At 40.1% G+C, this 23,968-nt stretch overlaps 1 protein-coding gene across 6 annotated transcripts in view; it reads right to left on the bottom strand.

The window, feature by feature from the left end:
- Positions 1 to 23,968, bottom strand: part of LOC105926762 (chloride channel protein 2) — a 178,177-nt gene that overhangs the window by 26,247 nt on the left and 127,962 nt on the right. For 4 of the 6 annotated variants that reach the window (XM_036149738.1, XM_036149739.1, XM_036149740.1 and 1 more), the window contains 7 exons: positions 22,117 to 22,330; positions 10,714 to 10,847; positions 6,176 to 6,366; positions 3,777 to 3,888; positions 2,366 to 2,436; positions 1,846 to 1,920; positions 370 to 402 (listed from right to left, as the gene is read on the bottom strand). In XM_036149738.1, the coding sequence (XP_036005631.1) occupies positions 370 to 402; positions 1,846 to 1,920; positions 2,366 to 2,436; positions 3,777 to 3,888; positions 6,176 to 6,366; positions 10,714 to 10,847; positions 22,117 to 22,330 (830 nt within the window). The remainder of the gene's footprint in view (positions 1 to 369; positions 403 to 1,845; positions 1,921 to 2,365; positions 2,437 to 3,776; positions 3,889 to 6,175; positions 6,367 to 10,713; positions 10,848 to 22,116; positions 22,331 to 23,968) is intronic. The other 2 variants (XM_036149741.1, XM_036149743.1) reach the window with 2 other exon arrangements.

The raw sequence follows: 23,968 nt of genomic DNA, 5'->3' as shown, positions 1-23,968 counted from the left end.
GTGGGTGCTGATAACACCGAAATGCCAAGTGTGGCATAAGCACAAATAAACATTTAATTTTAACGAGTGTGTCCCTGCATCCACCAGGAGGATAGCATCACTGAAATTTCTGGTATTGTTGTCAAGCCTAACAAATGGTATCAAAACCTGCAGAGACTATAAAGGAAACTACAATTAAAAAGTTAAATGTGATATTAGACAAACACCCTCACAGCTTACTTTCCACTCAAACTGTTGAAGTGCAGGACAGGAACATAGTTTGCAATCAGCAAGAATCTGAACTGAGGTGTTACACACTAACTTATATGTACCGCTGCTTTCTAATACACAAGCCATGCAGGAATGTTTTGGAGAAATAAACGTGCTCACCACAGAAAAGCCCTTTAGGCCGGAAGGTGGCTCCTAATGAATGAGATGATATGGGATGAGTGGAGAACAGTATTAATGGATGCTTAGGGATGCTTACAAACAGGTAGATGTGAATGCATTCAGACAGAACGCCCAATTATGTGAAGATAAACTGTTTGATTTCAGGAACTGAAATTGTCTGTTTGTCATGCAAAGCCGACTGATCCGGTGGAATCATTTTTCTGGATTCACAATCAGATGCTCATTTCACTGATTGGCATGCATTGCTCCTTGAGTAATTGCACAATGGGTTAAATCCCACAGTGTGACATTTTCAGAGGATGCATTTTTTTATTTTATTTTTTTCTGGTGCTGCCATATCTTAACCATTCAAATACCTGATATGATGATATATAATGCTACATGCACAAAAGGATTCAATCTGGCAGCCTTTTCTGCTCCTCTGTAAAATTTAAGCATGGGTTGGCAGTTTTTCAAAGAAGTTACAAGAGATTGTGAGGGATTTTTTTGTCACACCAGAAACAGGGCGGGGCCTGCTCTGGGAAGCTGTCACTGATTGGACGCCTCGGGTGACACACTTGATGAACAACATGCTTGACTGAAAAATACTGAACATTTGACCAGAACGCCACTTGTTTGCTGTAGTTTTCCCAATTGGACCTTACTGTCGCCATGTACAATCAGCTCTCTGTAATGTTTTTGGACATTTAGAACAAAATATAACACGTTAAGTTGGTTTCTGTTCCTAGATGTAGAACAGCAGCTGATGTCTTGCCTCTAAACAGATCTAGCATTAAATGACTAATCATTTTCACTTTTCTAACTTGCTTTCAAAACAAATTTGTGTTCAAAGTTTAAAAAACGTAATGAGTGGTTAGGTTTAGGAATTACATGGTAAAGTTTGGGAAATGTTAATTCTTTTGGATATCATTCTTTGGTATTTATGGGTCAGCCAAATTACCACATTAAGAACAGTTTTCTGTGGAATATTATGGAAAAATACTATTTACCCAATTACTTTCTTGAACCAAATTTTACAGTAATTTCTTCACTTTTAGTTATGTGTTTACGCTTTGGTGTTTTTTTAACCAATGTTGCCAGGACACTTTGAAGTAATGGAATCAACAAAAGGCAGCAGTGGTATGTTAGTGGTCAAGTGTTCTGCATGACGTCTCCTGACCAACAGACCAATGAAAACTGGTTAAGCTGCATGGATGAAAGCCAGAGGCTTTAATGTCAGCAATTAAAAGCAGTGAAAGGTCAGTGGTCAGGTTACAGGTGGAATCAGAAAGCGGATGCTCTACACTTGTTGGCACGATGGGACAGCTTTGGCTGAGCTCAGCCCAGATCACGGTCCATCGGCATTTGGGATTAGCCCTGAAATGGAATGGCTGTGTGACAATTGGTCGATCGGTGGATGGACTTGTTGCAGAGCGGATTCCAGGCATGCTGGGAGCCCAGAACGGTGGCTCTTACCACAACTGATATCCGGACTCGTTTGGATGGCCTCCTTTGCTCAGGAGACACGGGGCTCTCCAAATTGTTGTTTTTCTTGACCGGAGGCAAGCATACAAAGTTAACAACCTGAACGTCAGCTGGACTTTGCAAATACAATAATAATAAGAAAAAGCTTCTGGAAAAGATTTCCACTTTGATATGACAGAACTTTACTGCAGTGAAGCAATCAATTAGCAGGATGCTGCAAGATGAAATAAAGAGCAACAAGGCTGAGACAAAGTGTAAGATTTTAAATTGAAGCCACCCGAGATTCTGTGTGAGTGTATTCTGAATATGTGTGTGAGAGAGAGTGGGAGGTACTGTACTGTAAAGCGTGAAGGACTGTATGTGAGAGATAGGATAGGACTGTGTGGGTGCACGGAATGTGTGAACGGCAGGATGTGAGTCACCGTGTGTGTGTGTGTGTGTGTGTGTGTGTGTGTGTGTCTGTGATGGTGCTCTTGTTATTTGGCTGCATACACGGAACTGGTTCTCTCACCTCCAGAGCTTCTGCGTCTGGACTGGAGCAGAACAGGCTCTTCAACGCAATGCCGGAATGATCATGAGGGCCTGCAAGAGAAAGTTAGAAACAATCAAAATCATTGCTTGAGCCGGTTTGATCAAGAGCGTGATTGATCCAGCCACTTAGGTTCTACTGGGTATTCATGACTGATATTGTCGGGACAGTCGTCTTTACTGAAACTCTCTACAGCTTTCTTCCCTGCCAACGCCTCCAGCTCTGATCTGGAATGTCTCCAGCTGATTCAGTGTCATTGTGTATGCATCACACTGCGACATGTGTGAAGCACCTTCTCTATGATGTGAAGGAGCAGCTACTCTTCACCGAGCATCTCAGAGAATGCTGAACTCCTCCTTTGAAGAAGCTTACTTTTGAGCATCAGTTCTCTCAGCTTTTGCCTGATCAAGGCAGAAAAATACAGTGATATGGATTCTGCATGCCAATCTGCCAACATCTGTATGGAGACCCCTGAATATCACAAGCAATACACATTATACAGATTAAGACAGGATTTTAACAAGATTTTTGGGGAACACCAAGAATCCTTGTTACTTAAATAAAAATATAAAGCAAAGGATTCCTAAATCGCAATCCTGTGTTCAATATATGACCAGGATACAGATCTTAGATCCTGTACAAGAAATGATCCATTGCACACCAAAATACCTAAATGAACAGTGAAATAATCTTTAGCGGCAATAAGAAGCTCAGAATCAGAAGCTAACTTCATTGTTAGACCATGGTGTACGGCCATATTTTCTGCTCCCAAACAGTAGACTTCTTCGTGAGTGTTGTTAGCCTGGTTAACAAGAAGGGTTTATCAGTTGACTCTGTCAAGGAAACAGGGCATCTCAAGAACTTCAAAATTTATAAAACACCGATAGAGGTAATCAAACTTAAAGTACATGGTTGATTCAGTAGTGCATATTTAGTAATTTGCTTGAGTACCCCATACTGAATTTGGTGTGATAAAGTATTAAAATGACTTCCCCTCATGTCATACACCTCTGAGATCGACATCAGTCCAGGCAATTCAGCTTTAACTCCAGCCAGTAAGCAAAAGATGTTTTGTGGAGCTTTTCTCTCTTTCACTGTATACCTTTGGAACATCAGAGGTCTGTTACCCCAAAGCTACAAAACAGATTGTTGAAACTGCTGAGCACATTGGCAGGCAGGTTTTGATTACTTTGTTTTCTCTGTGCTTTCTGTAGTACGAGTGTCTGCATGAAGGTTATGCACTATCCAACAATTAATAGTCAGGACATCTTTGGTGGCCACTAGCTGGGGTATTTGAGTAAAGTGCCTCCACAAATGGGAATTTAGGCTCACAGTAGAAATCTTGTAGTAATACCTTGATTAAAAGATTATTTTTACTTTAGTAGCTACTTACTTGTGGGGAGCTCAGTGGGTCTCTCCACCACAGATGATCTTTTCAGTGCAGGCTTGAGGGGCTTCTGAGAAGCTGGACGGGTTGGACTGAAGGTGGACTCCTCAGTAGAGATCTATGCACACACAGACATTGAGATAAGATTTCAACCACCTAACCTTGCCTTAACGCTCCTCCGCTCTTACCAACACTGGGCTCATTAGACAAATGGATGTGCTTTTAGCAGAGTGATGAGATAGAAACAAATCAAAGGGGCGAAGGAGGCAAGACAGAAAAGAAAATGCATCCAAAGACAAAGCCAGCAGGGAAAGAAAGTTCAGAGATTGCATGTGGGGTCGGCCTTGATGTAGAATTTCATGACTTCAGTGGATTTCCTTTCTGCCGTTTTCATGACCTAAAAACATTTCCACTCAGCTATGTTAATGACATTCAGAAAGTGGGGGAAAAGTGTAGTTTCAGCAATGCAAGCAGAATGCTTATGTGAAAGAAGTTAAACTATTTACAGCTAAAGATCTCTGGGAAGTTTCCAGATACCCTAAAGTTACACTTGTGTGTCTGTTTTCCTCTAACTGAATGCATTATTCAACACAATCTTCTGGGAAAGACAGAAGTGTTTCTCTGATTGTCTGCATTAGGAGGGTAATATTGGTGGGACACCAAGCGTTGCGGAGTAAACAAATAAACTTCTAATTGCTGAATCCATTAGGACCTGAGGTGCTTTTTAAACATTGGTGGGTGCAGATTCTGGATGACCTAAAATAAAGCATCCCCGCAAGGTTTTGTGCTATGTCCTTAAATAAAGACTTACAGAATAAGTTGACATTTGCCTTAAAAACTTCTGTTATCGTTTTCTAAAGTAAATAAGAAAACCTGTTCTAACTTGTGCTTAGAGTGTTTAGTTATCCTTTTACTATAAACCATTTGTAACAAACGAAAAAGAACAGAAGAGGAAGAGCCAGAAAGGTTTTATTCCACCATCATGTTGCATTTAGCTTTCCCACCTTTACATTAATACTAACTAGCATTGCTGTTGCTTTATTAATTTACATTTTTTAATGTTTAGCTTTCCTGTTACTGCTGAAGAAAAGCATCCTCACAGCATGATCCTGCCTCCACCATGATTCACAGTGTAAAGAAACATCTGAGTCAGCCTTTCTGTTACAGCACTTGACTGGTTTAAATTCTTCTTAAGGGGCACAGACTTTTTTGAGTCAGTAGGTAATTTAACATCAGAGGTCACAAAGATCACATGCCGAGTTCCCCAAAGGTCCATCTTGGGTCCCTTCCTATTCAGTAGCACATCAGCCCAGTTCTAAAGTCCTTACACTGGCTCCCTGTATCTCAGAGAATAGACTTTAAAATACTTCTGTAAGTCTATAAATCACCGAATGGCTTAGCACCTAAATACATCACAGACTTGTTATCAGTGTATCAACCCTCCAGATCACTCATGTCTACTCTGCATACCTAGAACAAGAACCAAACAAAGAGAAGCAGCATTTAGTTCTTATGCTCCACTTATTTGGAACAAACTCACAGAAAACTGTAAAAGTGCTGAAACCCTGGGTTCCTTTAAATCAAGATTAAAAACCTTTTTGTTTAGAGTTTCCTTTAATATTAACGTTCAATTGAAACTGTTGCAGTTCACTGAAACATCATTAGATTAAGTTTGCAGTCCAAATTTCCAGTCTTATTTTGACCTGCTGCTATATACTCTCCTTTAATGTGTTCTTATGTTCTGTTCATGTACAGCACTTCGAATATTCTTGTTACTGGAATGTGCGACAAATAAACCGGCCTTGCCTGCTTTCTGAGTGTTTTCAGTCTAACGTGCAGGGTTAGTTTTCTGTGATACAGCGTTTTGTCGGATTTTAATTTTAATTTTTTTTCGTGCCACTCTTCCATAAAAATCTGATTTGAAGAGTACAATTAAAAGCTGTCCTTTCAATAGATTCTCCCACCTGAGCTGTGGATCTCTGCAGCTCCTCTAGAGGTAACAAAGGCCTCAAAGCTTCTTCTGTAATTTATCCGTTCCTTGCCTGACAGTTTAGGTGGAAAGCCATATCTTAGGTTTAAAATTGGTATATGCTTTATACACTTTAAAAATATAGATTGACTAGTTCTAACATCATTTTATTAATCTAACCATGGCATAAACTTCTCCACAACTTTCTCTATGACCAAGGTCATAGACAAAATGACAAAATACTTGTTCACTAACAAACCTCTGAGACCTTCACAGAACAGCTGGATTAATACGGAGATTAAATCACATACAGGTGGAATCTATTTACAAGTTTTCCAGTACAAAGTAATTCTTTGCTTGGTAGACAGTGTGTTCTCTTGACGCATGAAAAGAAGAGTTTGTCTACGTATCCTACTTGTCAATAAGGACCTCTCACCTGGAAGCGGACCTCCTGGCTGGCCCGCTGGCGGCCGTCGTCACTGTCGTTGTTTGACACAACAGACAGGTGTTTTTTCTCCGTGGCAGCCCGCTCTCTGATGTACTCCATCCGTCTGCTGCGACTGAGCTGCTGGGAGAGCAGCGACTGCAGCTGGGCACGCTCTATGGAGCCCAACAGGATCATTGACTCTGGGGTAGGAGACAAAGATGTGTGAGTTGAGTTCAAGAGGGATACAAAAACCTGGGAGGATAAAAAGAGTGAGGAGGTTAGTTGATGGAGAAATACCGTGCAACAGAGGGAAAGGAGAAAGGCAATGGAGCAAAAGAAGAGGTGGTGTAAAGAGCTTGTCACAACAAGAGGCCAGAGGGCCAGGAAATCCAAACAAATGGACGTACAGCATAGTTGCATAACAGCAGCCCAGGATGCAGCAAATGTCCAGTGATAAGAGTGCATGTGTTGCTTGCTTTAAGTAACTGCCTTTGTGACGGTGCTTGCAGATTAGGTGTTAGGCTAAATGCCGCAGCTAATTGTTCCTGTACAGCTGTATAATTGAAACAGTGTTGAAATACCCAATTTGCACTTTAATGAGGTGACTAAGGCCATCAGCAAGCTGTGCCCAGGCAGGTTTTTTCTATCAATCAGTCACTTTGATTAGGACAGCACTGAGATTGCAGAAATTTTGAGTTTAATACCAGCTGGAGGGCACAACAGGGGTACAACATCAGCAACAATGAACAATGTGGTCCCCGACATGTTGGACACACTGTATTATGAATTCTGATTTGCAAAACCTCTTTAAGATGTTATTCAGCTCTTTAAAAATTGATGCATGCTGTGCTGATGTGTGGAACAAAGTCTGACGAGAATGAAGCTGTAGGAAAGAGCTGACTAAATGCAAAACCCCAAACCTGACAGGAGCCAGAGGGTCAAGAGTAGTTGGAGACATTGTTTCCAAAGATTTCTCATAAAAGCATGACTCAATTTCCAAAAAAAGACAGTTTGAACTACATTGCATATACCGTCTACACTGCAGAATATTCATATGCACAACCACACATGGGTTTTATGTTATAGACAAAACACGAAATAGTGAATATATATTTGTGAAATAGAAGCAAAATGATACAGAGTTCTCAATGTTTTTTTTTAACAAAGAAAGCCCTGAAAAGTGTGGTGTGCATATATACTCAGCCCCCTAATGTTGCAGAATAGTAAATTTACTTTTATAGAACTTTATCAAATCCTGAGGACCCCCAAAGTGCTTCACACTACATTCTGTCATTCATCCATTCCCATGCTGACGGTGGTGTTACATTGTAGCAGCTCTGGGGCAGACTGACAGAAGCAAGGCTGCCAGACAGTCAGCACCACTGCACCTCTGACCACCAACAGAGGGAAAAGCAGATGAAGTGTCTGGCCCAATGACTGAGTGGGGGTTCGAACCAGTAACCCCCAGGTTACAAGACGGACTCCTAGCTCCTGCACTACAGTTGACCCATGTCTACTTTTGCTGCAATTTCAGTTGCATGCATTTTGGTGTATGGCTGTGCCAGCTATGACCATTAAAAACCTGTAATGTTTAGCTCTAGCTCAGTCACATTCTAAACTTCTAAATTAATTTTTAGGTTTGTCCATTTTGTAAATTCCACTTAGATCTGGACTTTGACTTGACTATTTTAACATACCTTTATGCTTTAAGCTATGTCTGTAGTGTCTGCCTGTATATATCGTTTGTGTGCATCCTGCGCCGGTGTCTGTCTAAAAAACACCAAAAACATGTCACCACCGTAACAGGTGATAAGACAAGATTCTTGACTGCTCTGGATGCGGTGTCACCCTCAAAGTTAGCTTGCAATGCTAGCTCCATATATCTTAATATCAACTTTGACCATCTCGTCTGTCCCTGATGATGAAAACAATCCCAACAGAATAATGCAGCTACAACCATGTGCAGTGACCATGCGGTGAAAAAGTTTAACTACCAAGAGCACCCTGTTCCACATATTTGCTGTGTTCTCTACGTGGTTTGTGGTAAACCTAAAACATGACTTATTATGGCTTTTCTTCATGGTACAGATGTGTTAAGTATGGTATCTTAAGATGTTTTTCTTATCACATCCTTCATGATGCTGTTTGTTCACTACTGTTCTCTAACAAACCTCTGAGGCCTGAACACACTAGACAGATTTATACAGACTAAATTACACACACAGGTGGATTCAGCTTACCGCCTCAGACAGGTGCTTGCGCTGGATTGTATTTAGAGGACATCTGAGTAAATAGATATCACCTCATGTTCTGATTTTAATTATAAAACCCTTCTTCATTTTCCTTCTACTGGCTTTGTGTTGGTCTGCCACATAAGTTCCAAGAAAAATACGTTGAACAATGTGGTTGGAGCAAGACAAAAAGATATTTCACTGTAAATGAATAGTTAAAACGCCACTCAGATGTACTGTTATTTGATTCAGTATGCATACCACGGAACATACTTCTTAGACCAAATTTGCAATCAACATAGCAGAAACACAGCAGTGGCCAGTGAGCTAATATCTGACATTATTTGCAGTTTCTGCTACCATGGAGACAGAAACCATCAGATTCTGTCCACTCTGGGATTGTACCATTGGACAGTTTATTCAGGATGATTGGTGGGACATTGTGAGAGATTGCCCATGGACACCAGGAATCAGAACATGCAATAGAGGCCATAAGTGGACCGTTTAGATTGATCTGAGACTTTAATATCTTTGGGTCTGTTGTAAGGGCAGTAAAGAGTTATGTCCAGAGAGCCATGGCCTACCACACAAAGAGCACAAACTTAATACCTCTTGTTCAGCTGGTCATACAATTTTAGCTGTAGCGTGATATAGTTCATTAAATCGAGTTGTTTTGCTCCAATGTGATAGGATTCATTCAGGGAAAGAAAACCATTTGAGAACGGCGTCAGATGATCTCAGATGGATGAATAAATTATTGAAACCCAATGTGCTGAACTACCAAGTAAAACAGTTAATCAACAGCCATCTTTCATTTTTGTCACCTGAAGGATCTGCATTGGCTACACAGGCTTTGTAACAGTTTTAAATGAGTGGTGACATCGTTGTATAAACCACTTCATGTAGTTGATGTTGCTGCATATGTAAATTCTCCAAAGAATTTCATAAAAAAAACATAACTTCACCCATTTGTAGGGGGTTGTTTTGGCAGGCCAGATTTGCCTCCTCAGTAAAATGGTCGCGCACGGTAAAATGTGGCTCTACCTGGTTGACTGACTGGCTACAACCAAATTTGGAAAACTGTCTAAATGCCCCCACACGTCCCTGCTCCCTCCATTTACACCTCTAGTCTCGGGGCAACTCAAATCCATATTATGGTATTATGGCTGGTGTGTTGCAGGATGTTGGACAGGCGAGGCCAAGCTGAACAAAGGCTTTAACCTGGCGCCAAAATTCATCATCTACACAGTGGGACCAAAGTCCAAAGCCAAATAGGCCGCTGCACAGCTGTGACAGGAACGTTGTGCAGGTTTAGCTGATCACTCACTCAGTCAACCTGATTTTTCAGTTACAATTAGGAAAGCACCTTCCTTACATTTACAGCCTTTAGACATTAAATAAATATATAGGTAATGACAGAGTTGTGTTCGCCACCTTCAGTGTTGGTACAGAATAAAAAATGAAAAAAACATTTTGTTTGAAAACCCTGACATGAATGCACCCATGTTAAGGAAACAGTCTTCAGTAAAGTGTGCTGAACATGGTATCAAATACTTTCCCATGAATGAACTTCAGCCACTCTTCTGTGATTTACTCATCCTTGGGGAGTAAGTGGAAACCTCCAGGCATTTTTGAGCACCCTCTTGCATAACGGCTCCCCTTTTTGGTAGCTATTCTATTCTCAAGTGGTGTACTCAGACATGCAAGCATGACTCGCATCATTAAATAAGCCACCAGGTGTATCAGCTGGGGGAGGAGGGGGGAGGAACGTTGTTTGCTTGATGATGTGCTCTAATTGGAAAATATGTATTATGTAGAAAGACAACCCGTTCTCTGATTTGTCAGTTTTTGAGCAAAGAAACAAAGCTGACTGCCCCTGAGCAGGGCCTTTGGTATCCGCTCTTGACATTCGCACGGCCTCATCGATGCACAAAATATCATATTATACCCCCAAAAACCACAGAAAAATGTAATTTGTTGTCATAACCCCTTTAACTACAGCTTCGCTTACAAACAAGGCAAATGAAAACCACAACTGATGAAGACATCAGACGGGGACATATTGGGCTGTATAACGGTAACCTTGGCAGCACAATGTGTACTCTGGCTCATTGGTGTTGATGTTTTACCAACGTTTTCAAGGCTGTTAACACAAAGGAGAGGTGCTGCACATCCTGATGGTTTTGGTTAGTTTGAGCTAAATTTCATAAATTATGAAATTTAGCTGAGAGGGAGAACAGTGATTTCATAATACACCAACAGATCATAGGAAACAGATTTCTGTGCTTTGTGTGTAATGTATGGATTTTGTCTCACCAGCAGATTCCACCAGTGCCAGGGTCTTCAGGTGGATCGACATCAGGATGTTGTGCAGGTCTCGGTAGCAGCAGTTGAGTGTGATGTACCGTACATCCCGCACCATAATGTCCTCCACGCGGATGTTATACTTCCTGAGATGAGCATGGATGGAAAGAAGAGTAAATGCCATGTACAAGGTGATAAAGAAATTAGTCTACTGTTTTATTGAGATAAGAGATAAGGAAATAAACTGTATTCATTAGCAGATAATGTGTTGACATTTAATGACTCTCAAGTCTTTATTTTCAACTGTCCATAAAAGCTTATACTAAGCAAGAGTTAGAATATTTTTAAGTTTTTGCCCTTGCAGATTTGATGACTGCACAGGCTTTCAGCTGACCAGTCAACACGATAAAAAGCCACAGTGTCAACATCTTTCAGATGTTACTGCACTGCCGTGTGTGGAACTGGGTGACACTGTGCAAGTACCTCTTGGCTCAGCAAAATAACCCCCCCCCCCCCAGTACATCAGTTATAAACACTCAGATTTCTCTTCCTGCTGGAGCCGGCCAAAACCTGTGAACACGACAGCTGTCGCTTAATGGTTTCCGCTGCCAAGACCATCAGCCATGCCAGGACAGACTCCGGCCCAACCTCCGTGACAACTCACTGCGCTGACCTTTCCTCAGATGCAAAAAAACAAAATTGATGGCCCTGCTTTCCAAGCTCCAATTCAATACATATAATGCACAAAGCTAGTCCAAAATGCCTCTTAAGAAAATGAAGAAATCCTATCAATAAAGCTCTCTATATGAGACCACTGGATGAAGAAAATATTTGCCTGGTGGATGTATTTAAACTGACTGTGCCTGTGTGTGTATATATACACACACACACACACACACACACACACACACAGTATGTTTCGGACTATAAGGTGCACTTAAAGTCCTTAAATCTTCTCAAAAATGTATGTTGCACTTTATAATCCAGTGCACCTTATATATGATTAAAGTTTGCTCACTGACCGATCTAATGTGGTACAATGTGGGGGAAAAAAAGGGGGAAAAAAGGAGAAAAAAAGGAGAAAAAAGAAAAAAAAGTGGTACAAAATGTTTAAGTACAAATCTGGTAAAATGTTTAAGTACGACTTTGGTTAGCAACAAAGCCACTGAACTCAATGTATATTCGGGAACATTACGGTACACAGTGTCACTGACTGATCGGACCCCTGAGCTGTCTACAAGACTGCCTGACTTCAATGTCGAGACTAGAAGTGCATTCATGTGAGGCAGCCTGTGCTCAGCACGCTAGCAACAATAAACCTAGTAAGTTAATTCAATATAAAACTTTTGTTTATTTTGGCCTTATGTTAGAAACAGGGCAGTGTAGTCCAACTACTCTGTCCTCGCAACACAGACGGATAGCTCTCCCTCTTAGGAGAGAACGGTGTTAAGGATGAAACACACCAGACGCGTTGTAAAGTAAAGCAAAGCAGCAGCATATGTGCGTTCTACGCTTAGGTTAGCTTTTCATTTTAATCAGTCAAAAAATGCACACCAGAAGCATAACGCTACATGACGGCTAAATTATATTGAAGTTCTAATTTCAGACGTGTATATGCTCCTGTTTGGCAGGGAATAAACAGGAAAACATCTTGTTCCCTTCCGGAAGTATCCCAAAATAAGAGTCATCGAATGTAAAGCAGCATGGATGATGTAGCTGTGACAAGCTAACAAACTAAAATATGCGATTTCTAATCAGATATGGTCAAGACACTGACTTTTAGGATTAAAAAATAGGAAATATTACTGATAATTTAATACCATGCCCATATACTGATAATTTGTCTTTCTTTAATTATTTTTCCATGACGAAAGTTCTTATCTCCGCAGAATCACGCAGCTGTGGAGTGAACTTTGCAGCGTCTGGTGTAAATTTACACTTTTAAAAATACGCCTGTAAGCCGCGCTGCTTATGTTATGCGGCCATTGTATTTTCCTACTTAAGGAAATTTTGTTAAGCACAGAATCTCTGCCTGGGGGTTGGTTTGTTTTATCTGAACTGCTGATGGGGGGCAGGGAAGGTGCGTTCGGCAAAGCTCTACTACGTCGAGACAGCGGCAAGACCTGGTAAATATTTTGGTGGGAACAGGTCATCCAAAACGAGATTTGTCCTCGGAAATCGGGGAAATCTGGTCACCCTACCGGCGGGGCGGAGTGATATTACACACTTGGGAAGAATATGTAATGTGCCTTATAATCCGGTGCCTCTTATATGTGGACAGACACACAGACATGTTAATTCACGGTGCACCTTATGGTCTGAAAAATATGGTATATATACATATATACACAAAATATTTAAACTTATATATTTAGACTCTTTAATCAGTTCGTTTTTTAAATAAGTGTCTTGAATAAAGTTTTTTTCCCACCATTTTAAAGGCACTTCTACTACCTTGAATGAAGCATGCATTACAGCAATAACATAAAATCGGATCCCAGAAGAAGTATCTAACACGGTTTGCAGAGCACAATGGTTGATCAGTATCAATCTTTGCGTCAGATGAAGAAAACTAAAATAATAAATCATCCTAACAACAGTGGAGACTTCCAGCTGGTAGCAACTACTCTGTAGAGCTTTCGTGCAAGTGTTGTGTAGCGTTTCTTTTTGTTTGCACCTCTCAGTGTGAAGTCAAGTTGTTACTTAAGTTTTTCCAAAAATAGTTCAGGGAAAATGTGAGGAAGAAAAATCAGCAGAGAAGAAATGGGACCAACATGACGACAAACGGAATAGCTAGACCTTTTGGAAGTTGTTAGCTGGGAACTGAAAAGACTAAAAAGATGCTGTTTTAAAACAAATTTGTGTAAATAAATGTTAAGCACAGACATAGCAGAGAGGATCCTGCATTCTGTGTTCCCCTTTAGAAAAATAATGTTGGAGTCACAGTTTTAGAAACTGGCTGTTTCAAGTGTTTGTTGCCTCCACCATATAGCAAGGGTGTCAAACTCCAGTCCTTAAGGTCTAGCGCCCTGAAACTTTTACATGTGTCCCTGGTCCAACCCACCCAAGTCAAATAATCAGGTCACTGGCAGAACTCTGGAGAACTTGACTGCATACTGAAGCGCTAATTCAGCAATTTGATTCAGGTGTGTTGGACCGGGGACTCATTCAAAAGTTGCAGGACAGCTGACCTCAAGAACCGGAGTTTGACACCCCTGATACTTGTGTGTACTTTGTTGCTGACAAAACCCATGGAAGTATGATTGTTTCTGTACATATTTGATCATCCAATCATTTGGCGTCTGGTGTATAAAACTCTGACCCTGTAGGTCTTAATTTGGCCATGTCTGATCAACTACATTATTTATATTGAGAGGTTTAAATGGGTTAATTGTGCAATAAATAAAAAATAATCCCAGCATTAGAAAGCCTTGAGCAGGCTTTGTTTTCTTTCAGTAAACTGTAAAATGCTGGTTAAAGAGGCTCATTACATGTCGTTTACTTTGGATGTTAAATAACTAAAAACAGCTCAATCACTTTGAAGTTTAGTTTTGAGGCATTTTTTCCCTCCACTGCCAGCTGCACTGCAGCTGCTTACATTTTTTACAGAGAGTGCTTTTTCACAAAAGTGTGTAAAGTTAGGGGACCTGGAGCAAATCCTAAAGATTTTGCTGTTAAATATTTCAAAATTCATTCCTCACTGCTTGGACTAAAAAATAAAACATTTTGTCAAATTAGTAAGGAAAAGATAAACTGGTTCCTTTACCATAAGACCTATAACATACTGAACATTAAAAAAAAAAAGCCTTATGGAAATATTCTTTGCACCGTTCTTGCTGACAGCTTGTTAATTTGCATGTGGATCAGAGAGAATAATGTAAATTCTTGCCTCTGAACTGGCCACAGCAGCTGCCAAGGCAAATTTCCCTTGAGGCATCAAAGGTGGAAGAAATATAATTGTTTTTCTCTTAATTCAACCAGCCTTCCTTGGAATAGCTGGGAAAATAATCTGATCAGGCATCTTGCATTAGGTATCAATTATATAACTTGAAAGCCGGGTTCACTTGGTTGTCCTAATGAATCCCATGGATGTTAAACAAGACTGACATCTGGGAAACGTGTTTAAAAGAAGACTCTGCACCACTTTTATTTTTGCAGTTAGAAGGTACACATGCTCCAACCAACATTAACAAGGTTCAGCAAGGCTCAGGTTTTACACCTGGGCCTTGCTGTGAGGTGGTGAGGTGGAAAAACGTGTTAAAACATAGAAGGAAGTGACAATAGAGCTGTGATGAGAAGTTGTATAATGATTTCCTTATTTAGTACTGAAATCAGTGGAATGAAATTTGCAAATCCAGTCTAAAAAAAAATCCAATTGTCTTCGTATCAGTGTAGCTCAATAAAGTCTATGCCAATATGTTGCATGCGTGTTGTGCAGCAGGCAATATGCAAGCGTTACCTATATAATGTGTTTGTAGAAGTCATAGATGGAAAACTCTGCGATTGAAAACAAAACAACATAATCAGGTTTTAATATCTGATGTGTTTGGGGTCATTTCTTTCCTCAAGCCACATTGTGATTAACCATCTTGTTCCTAACTTTGTCATGACAAGATAACCTGTCATCAGAGTGTTTCCCGCTACAGTCAGTCACACACACACATTCACACCCTGAAGGTGGTGAGCTATGTTAGTAGCCACAGCTGCCCGGGGACACACTGACAAGAGGCCAGACGGCTATGCATCGGCACCACCAGGCCCTCTGACCATGACCAGCAGGCAATACAGGTGAAAACTTAAGAAAGAACATCTTTGCTCATACAGTGTGTGGTGTCTGGTCAGACGGCGAGCACAACACACCACACACAAACAGATTTCACTCAGGATCATTCAGCTGTCAGACTGGAAATCTTGCCAAACCTCTCACAATCAAACATCAGTTCAGAGTAAATAAACATGGACAACAAGGAAGAATAATGGCGATAGTCTGTGGACTGATTTTAACATAGGAAAAACAAAAAGTAAAGCCATTGGTTAAAGGAGTGGAGACAACACAACCGGGGGCTTTAGGTTTGCTGTACTAAGGAGGTGAGTTGGGTTTTTTTGTCTCGGGGTTTTCATCACCACGCTTTCTGATACAGATACATTTCACATTCAACAGGCTGCATGCTCCTTTGTCCTCGGGAAACACCAGACAGGCTAGGATATTGGGGCAAGACAATCCAACATGTGGAATATATCGATTTGAGGTTGGAGAAGTCCCAAGGTTCCACCGAATGAACCAGATCACTCTCACCACACCACATATGGTGGGATTATCTCTTAAGATCATTTTAAGAGCCACATCGACAGTCGGCGACTCTGAGAAGGGTAAGACCAGGGCAAAGATTGGGATAAAAATCCTTCCATGTGAACAAGCCCTAAGTTTAGCACAAGTAAGTTTATTTGAAGAAGATACAACTATTACTGTTTTTGTGACATTAAGAAAAACAAAATGGAGTCAGCCTGTGGTAGCATTGTTACTTACTGGGAAAGAAATGAACAATAACACATTAACTTTCAGATATTTATGCTTTGTTGGGTTCAAGACATCTATTCAAAATGATCCTACTCTCCCTACCTCTACCTTTATGGTTTTACAGGTAGTACTATGCTGATGAAAGACGACTTTATGTCAACACCACTGGAATACAGAGCAAGTTTTACATCAATCTGGCCATAATGGTCTCCAACTTAGTACAGGAAAAAAAAAGTGCATGACTGGAGATCAATGCTTAGCTCAGCTCAATGACACTAAAAACTAGGTCTACGCTAGGAAACTAGGCATAATTATCCACATTTTAATAGCCACATAGCCATTCATCCATTGTCTATAGGCAATTGAACCCCTTAGGGCACAGTGTAGCTTCAAAGTAAACACTTCATTCATCAGTCCAACAGTTTATTTTCTCCTTTCCTAGCTCTTCCATAGTGAGAAATTTCATTTTTACAACAGTTTTCTTATGTTGGCTTGTGTTCAAATGATCCTATACACTTGAACATGCTAGGCCTTTGCAGCCTTGGTAGATTAGCAAAGCACTGGAAAAACTCACTTTGCAAATGAAATCGAATACTGAGAACTGTTGCAGAAGAAGTAATCTGCCACTGGACAATTTAAAAAAATCTCTTTCAGAGCAGCTCTAAGTCCCCTACTGCTTTAGGAGCAGTGCAGAGTTGTTTGACTGATGTTTTTCATGCAGCCTTCTGGAAGCCTCCTCTCCGCAGTGGATCAGGCAGTTCAGGATGGGCCATGCAGTACTGGCTTCTTACACAGAAGAATGTATAAATAATGACTAAAAGGCAATAAATTATTAAAAGTCTAAAGATAAATGCAAATGGGCTAATTTGATTGCTTGGGTTTTACACTGCAGTCAGTAAGCAAGCCTACAGAGCTTTGTTTACTTTTAAATTTTTGATAATTCACACATACAACTGTAATTTTTTTTATTCATGATTATTTTCAGAGCTATTAAAATTGATAGCTGGCAGCATCCTACTAATTTTGAAATATCTTAGCTGCAGGACCCTATGGAGGCAGGCAGTCTACAGATCTCCTTGTTGACTATTCGTTTTTGTTGTTGTTAAGTAACTTGAGGTAACATGTTGTGGATAGGCACGATATACATAAACTGAATTGAGGACGTATGTCTAGGTTTTAAATCTGTATGAGCAAATCATGGCTGTCCTTTAAATAGATGTGTTAACTAACGCTGGAATTCAGAAAATAGTCTGGTAGGTGGGTGTACACTTCGCCTACAGTTTGTTACGTTTGCTGCAAAAATCCTTTATGAACAGAAAATAATAGAAGACTATTCTTTCTGTCACCCATGCCCACATACAATGGCAGTCCCACTGAATAAATTTACTCAAAGTGAAGGCTGAGTCTTACAAAAAGAATGCAGTGGGTGAACATGCTCATGCATTGGATGATTTGATCTGAAGTCTTTTTAGACATCTCTACCAGGGGTACTAATACATGTGACCAGCACCAGCAGATAATCTGAAGAGGTGAAGGAGAAGGGACTGACAGAGATAGTGGAGACTACATAAGATAGTGACAGACAGGAGGGTCAACTGAGGTGGTGGTTAAGTGACGTGACAGACTGAATAATTTTACCCAAAAAAGCTTTTCAGAGGGGCACGCGTTGCTCTGTCCTTGTTGCAGACTAGTTAGTAAATTATGCATGAAAGCTATTATTCCCTTGACGCAGTTTGCAGGTTTCCAAGAAAAGCTGTTAAATGCTAAGCGTAAATATATAGAATGGTAAATCTGTGGGAACACCCAGCACCTGCTATGCATATGATATACAGTATACTAACAACTACTAACAGAAATTATTGAATATCAGGCACCTTAACCCATGTTCGTTTAAGGTGCCAAGATCAGTGGCGATTCTATTTTGAATTACTCCCCGGGCAGAAACCCCTCACTGTGTGTGCAAAGACAAAAAACTACTTTTCAGTTTATAAATATTTTCTAAAAAAGCAGCTTATCATATAAATCAAAGCAAATATTAACTACAGGTATCCTTTCAAATTCAACCTGGAATAGAACTGAATCAACCTTTTCAGCCTATTAGCTAGAAGATGTCAAAAAGCCTTTCAGGTTTTATATGATTTAATGAAAACACCGATTACCAACCCAGCCATGTACCTGGCTGTTTATTTTTTAGGTGGTTCCCCCTCCTCTCCTTCCTCCTCCATCACCTTCTCCTTCACTATATCCTGTTCTTCCTCATCTGTCTCCTCTTCCTCCTCCTAGGACTGGCATTATTCTGTCTCTGCATCATTTCCATGGCCTCCTCAGCCACAACTAACAATAACAGCAACAATAATAAACATTATAGAATGCAGTGTTCGGCCATAAAAACAATAAGAAATAAATATAAGGAAAGCACTAAACACACAAACACAGTAAGGGCATTACTCAGCTTGTTTCTATTTTTCCTGAGCTTGTAAAAACAGTTAATGTAGAAACACGAAAACAGGACGTAGCCTATAGTTATTGAAATATTATCCTTTGAACACAGACTCTCTCCTGTAATGTCTTTCTTTTCCTGGTCAGCCAGTATGAACTGATAAAGTAATTATTTATATACATATAGTGTAACCTTTAATGTTCCGTGTCCCCTGAACACATCCTAAACCCACTTCTAATATCTGCCAAGTCTGGGATGGGATGGTACCATGTAGCATGTTTGCTAACCTGTAGTCTTGCTGCTCGGTCCATTACTGGCCTGGATGACTGGAATCACGCCGACCTGAGCTCGTCCAGAAAAGGACAGCCATCCCACAGTTAAAAAAAAGGCGGTAAAAACTTAACTGGTTTGTTTTGTGCACAGGCTGCATCTTGCAGACATTTTCTCTACTCCACTCATTTTTTTTCTCCTTTCATTCCAGCATCTTTGCTACTTTAACTCGCTCCAGTTTTTTTCTTGCTTCTTTAAAGTTATGAGGGGCTGTTTGTATCTTGCAAAATATCAGATTGACTTAGCCTGATGTTGTAATGTGCAACCTGTGGCTGCGAGGGCAGGTTTTGCGTCCATGCATCACCACGGCTGTGTTTTATTTTTGGGTAGATTTATTTATTTTTTTTAAATAAAACAGTTCAACCACCGGCTGGTTCAGCTTGAAACAGACCGGCCGGTTGGGAATCCTCCCGAACCTCTCTGGCCACCCAGCCCCATGGTTTGACTGACTATAGCCCACTAATTCCGTTAGACCGTTGCATTGTAGAGTGGATCCCCACAGTCCAGTTGCCGGCGGTCCATTTGAGAGACCCAGAGGTGAACCTCCCCAGGGCCTTTCCTCGTCTTATTTAGCCTCCAGCCTGTCAGCCTCTGAGCCGTGTGCAGGTCTGCAGCATCTTCTCACAGCAAGCAGGGCGCCTTCAACTTCACAGGGCACCAATTCCTCACAAAGTGATGTGATAGATAAAGGGAAACCGCTTTTGGGGCGCAGATTATTTTTAATTTCTTTTCTCTCTTTCTTTTTTTTAACTGCTCATAGTGCTCCCTATGTGTCAAGGAAAAAAGTGCTGCCCCGGTTGTCTGCCCGGTTCACCTGTGCCATAAACCGCAACTGCAACAGATTCAAATCCATCAGACTGTACCATTTGAAGTTTTAACACGGCACCTAAACTAAAAATAAACAAACATATTTTAAACCTGGTTACACATCTAAATAATTCATAAATGAAAGATAAGCATTCACATTTATACATTGTATCATTGTTTTAAGTTTATACATGCTGAATGTACCACATCAGATTACAAAGATGTTCAAATATAATGTTATCAGTTTCAGTGTTATAAATGTTGAGTTTTTAAACAAGAAGCCCAGCCATAGAGACTCTGGCTCCAGTGTGTTTCCAGAAAATGCCTTGGCTTTGCTGCTTTTCAGGAAAGCACTTACAATTAACTAAATCTGCTTGTGCTAAGCTTGTGTATACCAGTAGGTTGAGGAGAGCTTGGCTTTTAAAGTATGGCATCTTCTGATTTCTAGTTTTGGTTGTTACTGTACTGCATGTTCGCAGCCAGGTAATGATACAAAAAGGACTAGATTTGCCTTTGGGCCTCAAGCTTCTCAAGTTAGGCCTAGGACACATTTTGTTCTTTAGTCCAGATTCAGAGGTGTGAAATCATGTAAAAGCCTCTATATTGATCAATATTGTACTAAACTGGTAAGCAATCATTAAATTCTGGAGTTTCAATAACCTTCTTGGCCAGAAACCAGCACAGACTCAGGCAGACATCTATAAAACAATGGTCAAAGAATACATTGCTCTCAGGAGCTCAGTGACTTCCACCATGAAGAGTGATATAGGATGCCCTCTGTCCATTAAACTTTCTCTCTATGCTGTGGTTACCCCTGTTACTGGAGCACCTATCCTAACTTACTTGTTCCTTCCACTCAACTTTCTAGCAATATACTTGAATACAGCACTTTGAACAACCAGCTTCTTTAGCCTTGACCTTTTGTGGCTTACCCTCCTTGTGAGGGGTGCCAAAGTCTGTCTTCTGAACATCTGTCCAGTAAGCAGTCTTCCCCAGGATTGTGTAGCTCACTGAGGAAACCTTTGCAGGTGTTTGTATTTAATTAACTGTTTAGTGACACCACAAGTTTCCAATGCTTAACTTTTTCACAATATTCTAATTCTCTGAGACACTGACTTTTCAATACCTGTAGACTATAACAATTATTTAGTTATTTACAATAATTACCAGGTTTTGATCTATATTTATTGAATCTGTATCATATGCTAGTTTGACTTTCTGAAATGAGTGACAATATGACAGTACTCAAATTATTTGAGATGTATCTGTAATAACACTCTAGAGAAGTACAGTAATGTATCTGGGAAAGTAATATACAAGTCTGGGTTTTGGCAGCTGAATTCAGTTTGGAGCAAAGGGATCTGTAATATCAGTTTTTTAAGAGCTGGGCTTAGCCTCTTAGTTCCAGGAAAATACCTCTTCTTCAGCATACCTAGAAATGTTGAACAATGTTATGCTTCGAAATCTGTGAAACAGTTTGAGGATGGCTACTTCCTGTTCCAACATGAGTGAGCATCAACTGCATAAAGCAAGGCCCATAAAGACAAGAATGAGGGACTTTGCTATTTGAAGAACTTGACTCCACGAACAGAGGCCTGACTTTATCCGATAAAACAACACTGGGATGATTAGAGCGGAGACTGTGAGATAAGATTTTCATCCAACATCAGTGTCTGACCTCACAAATGAGATTTTAAAAGAATGGTCAAAAATTCCCATAAACACACTCCAAACCCAGAGAAAAGTCTTTGCAGAAGAGTTGAAACTGTTAAAGCTAATAAAGTTGGTCGACAGCATCCTAAACACAATAGATGTCACTCATATGGGTGAAGACAGACAAGCGGAAATATAGTCTATCTTTAAAGAGGACAAGCTGTTTCTTAAAGTCCACTTTACAGCAAATAACCGATGATTCAGGGCTACGAAAGATCTTTAACTACATCTCTCAAAAAGAGCACAAAGGGTTGATAGTTAAAATAAAGTATTTCCTACAATAACAAGGAATGTATTCACAGAAACGTTTACTTGCTTTTTGCTACACTAAATGTATGTTTTCACTAATTTTAAGAATCAAAAGACTGAACCAGACCATCTCATCAGTATTTTTTAAGAAAGAGCCCCAACAGATCCTGCAGTCTAAGCTAAAGAAAGTGTCACTATAATCTTAATAGACTTCCGCATGATTTTAGATTAGACTATAAGCACATTGTTAAGTACATTTCGCTTGCTGCACCTCCCGTACAGTGTACTACTTGTGAAAATAAATGCGCTAGTGCAAATTTGCTTTTGCTGTTTCTTCAGTATATGATGTTGTACGTACTCGTGGTGACCCCAGCCCAGCTCTGGGAGGTAGGGCAGCTTCTTGATCCTGATGATGGAGTCGTAGAGCGACGGCTGCAAAGACTGAGCCACGGCGTTGGCCAGGATGACAGCTATCATCACGGGCAGAATGTGGGAGATCTGACCAGTCAGCTCAAACACAATGACAGCGGTGGAAACAGTGTGGGTGACAGCTCCTGACAAGGCTGCAGCACCTGTGGATGTGGGAGGACAGCGGGGTGAGTGAAATTCTCAGTACCAATCACTTTTTCACACAGGGCCATGTAGGTTTGGATTTTTTTTCCCTAAATGATAAAAACCTTCATTTAAAAACTGTATTTTGTGTTTCCTTGTGTTGTCTTTGACTAATATATAAATTTGTTTGATGTTCTGAAACAAACATACAAAAAAGAAGAAAGAACTGACAGTAAAAGAAACCGGGAAGGGGACACACACTTTCACACCACTGTACTTTACAAAAAGTTTGTAAATATCAGTTATATTCAGGTACAACCTTCTTTTCATGAGAGAAGTTGTGCCTTGACCTATTAGCAAGTTTGGTCTGTGTGAATGTTCTAACTGTTTATAAAGGCAATACACTAATATCTTTCATAAAGTAATGATTTATGTAGGGAAGGGAGCTGACAGTAAAAGCATCCGAGCTGAATTCTGCTGCCATATAGAGGATTAGCAACAGATTTGTGTTTCTGGAGTTGTGGAATCTGATTCTAATGCCTGTATATCACTAAGGTTCAGTTCTTACCCTTTACCAATAGAGTGGCTGGATAATTTTTAGGAGCAATGGCAGGATGATACATTCAAAGAGGTTTTGATAAGACACTAGTAAAGAAGCAATAAAGGGGCTGATTGCATTAGCCATCATTTGATTGCTGGTAATGTTTTACGGGTAGTCGTTATGGGCAGCACAAAAAGCACAGAGACGTATGAAGCCATTTAAAATTAAATAATATTTCCTAAAAAATAGTTGTTCACTCAGGATGCAAGAGAGCGAGACTTCCATCAGATAACAAGAAGGCTCTGTTGTAGTACAATAAACGTGTGTTGTATTCGAATTTCAACCAGTGTCAGTAACACAACATGCTGGATTTAGAAAAAACTGTCATCCTTTGGGAAAATCTCAGAGTCAAGGCAAGGATGTTTTCATAATATCAGTCATTCTATTTGGGAAAAACCTGTTTAAAAAGTCAACTGCTTAATCATTAGGTCATTGCTGTAAAATAATCGTTAAACTGTTTCTCTCACAGATCCCTTCTAATATAAATGACTAAAAACAACTCACGGCAACAAGGCAAGAAAAAAAACAACATTCTGAATACTGCTAATTAGCATCTCAACAAAATCTGAATGGGCTAAAAATCAGTATTGGCAGGTTAAGGATTTACAAAACCCAGGAATTAGAAATGGGCCAACACTTACGGATCGGTGAATCTCTGCACAAATCATAAGTCAAACATTTGTAAAAACAATACAAGGAATCTAAAAGCCATGACTAAACGTAGCACATGAAATACGTTTAGTCAACCCTCCTAAGAATCCTCCTGTTATCAGTTTTATTTAGCAGATCTAACACTACTCTCCAAACCCTCAGCTCAGCTAAACAAATTCCCATTCTTCCCAACACAATCTTCTCTTATATACCCATAAGGCAAAAATCAAGCCACACAACTAATTCAATAAATACAAGAGGAAATCTCTGCTTCAAACATTTTTATCCTTCACGCAAGTGGTGTAAAAAGAGCGGTATAAAAAACAGACAAAGCAGCATGGGGTGAATGAGACCTTCATACAAACAAAGAAAATGGATGAGTCCAATTTAAACAAAGGAAAAAAGG

This window comes from Fundulus heteroclitus, chromosome 18 (genome assembly GCF_011125445.2).
Source record: "Fundulus heteroclitus isolate FHET01 chromosome 18, MU-UCD_Fhet_4.1, whole genome shotgun sequence".
NCBI lineage: Eukaryota > Metazoa > Chordata > Actinopteri > Cyprinodontiformes > Fundulidae > Fundulus > Fundulus heteroclitus.
This window is presented reverse-complemented; position numbering and strand designations above follow the sequence as displayed.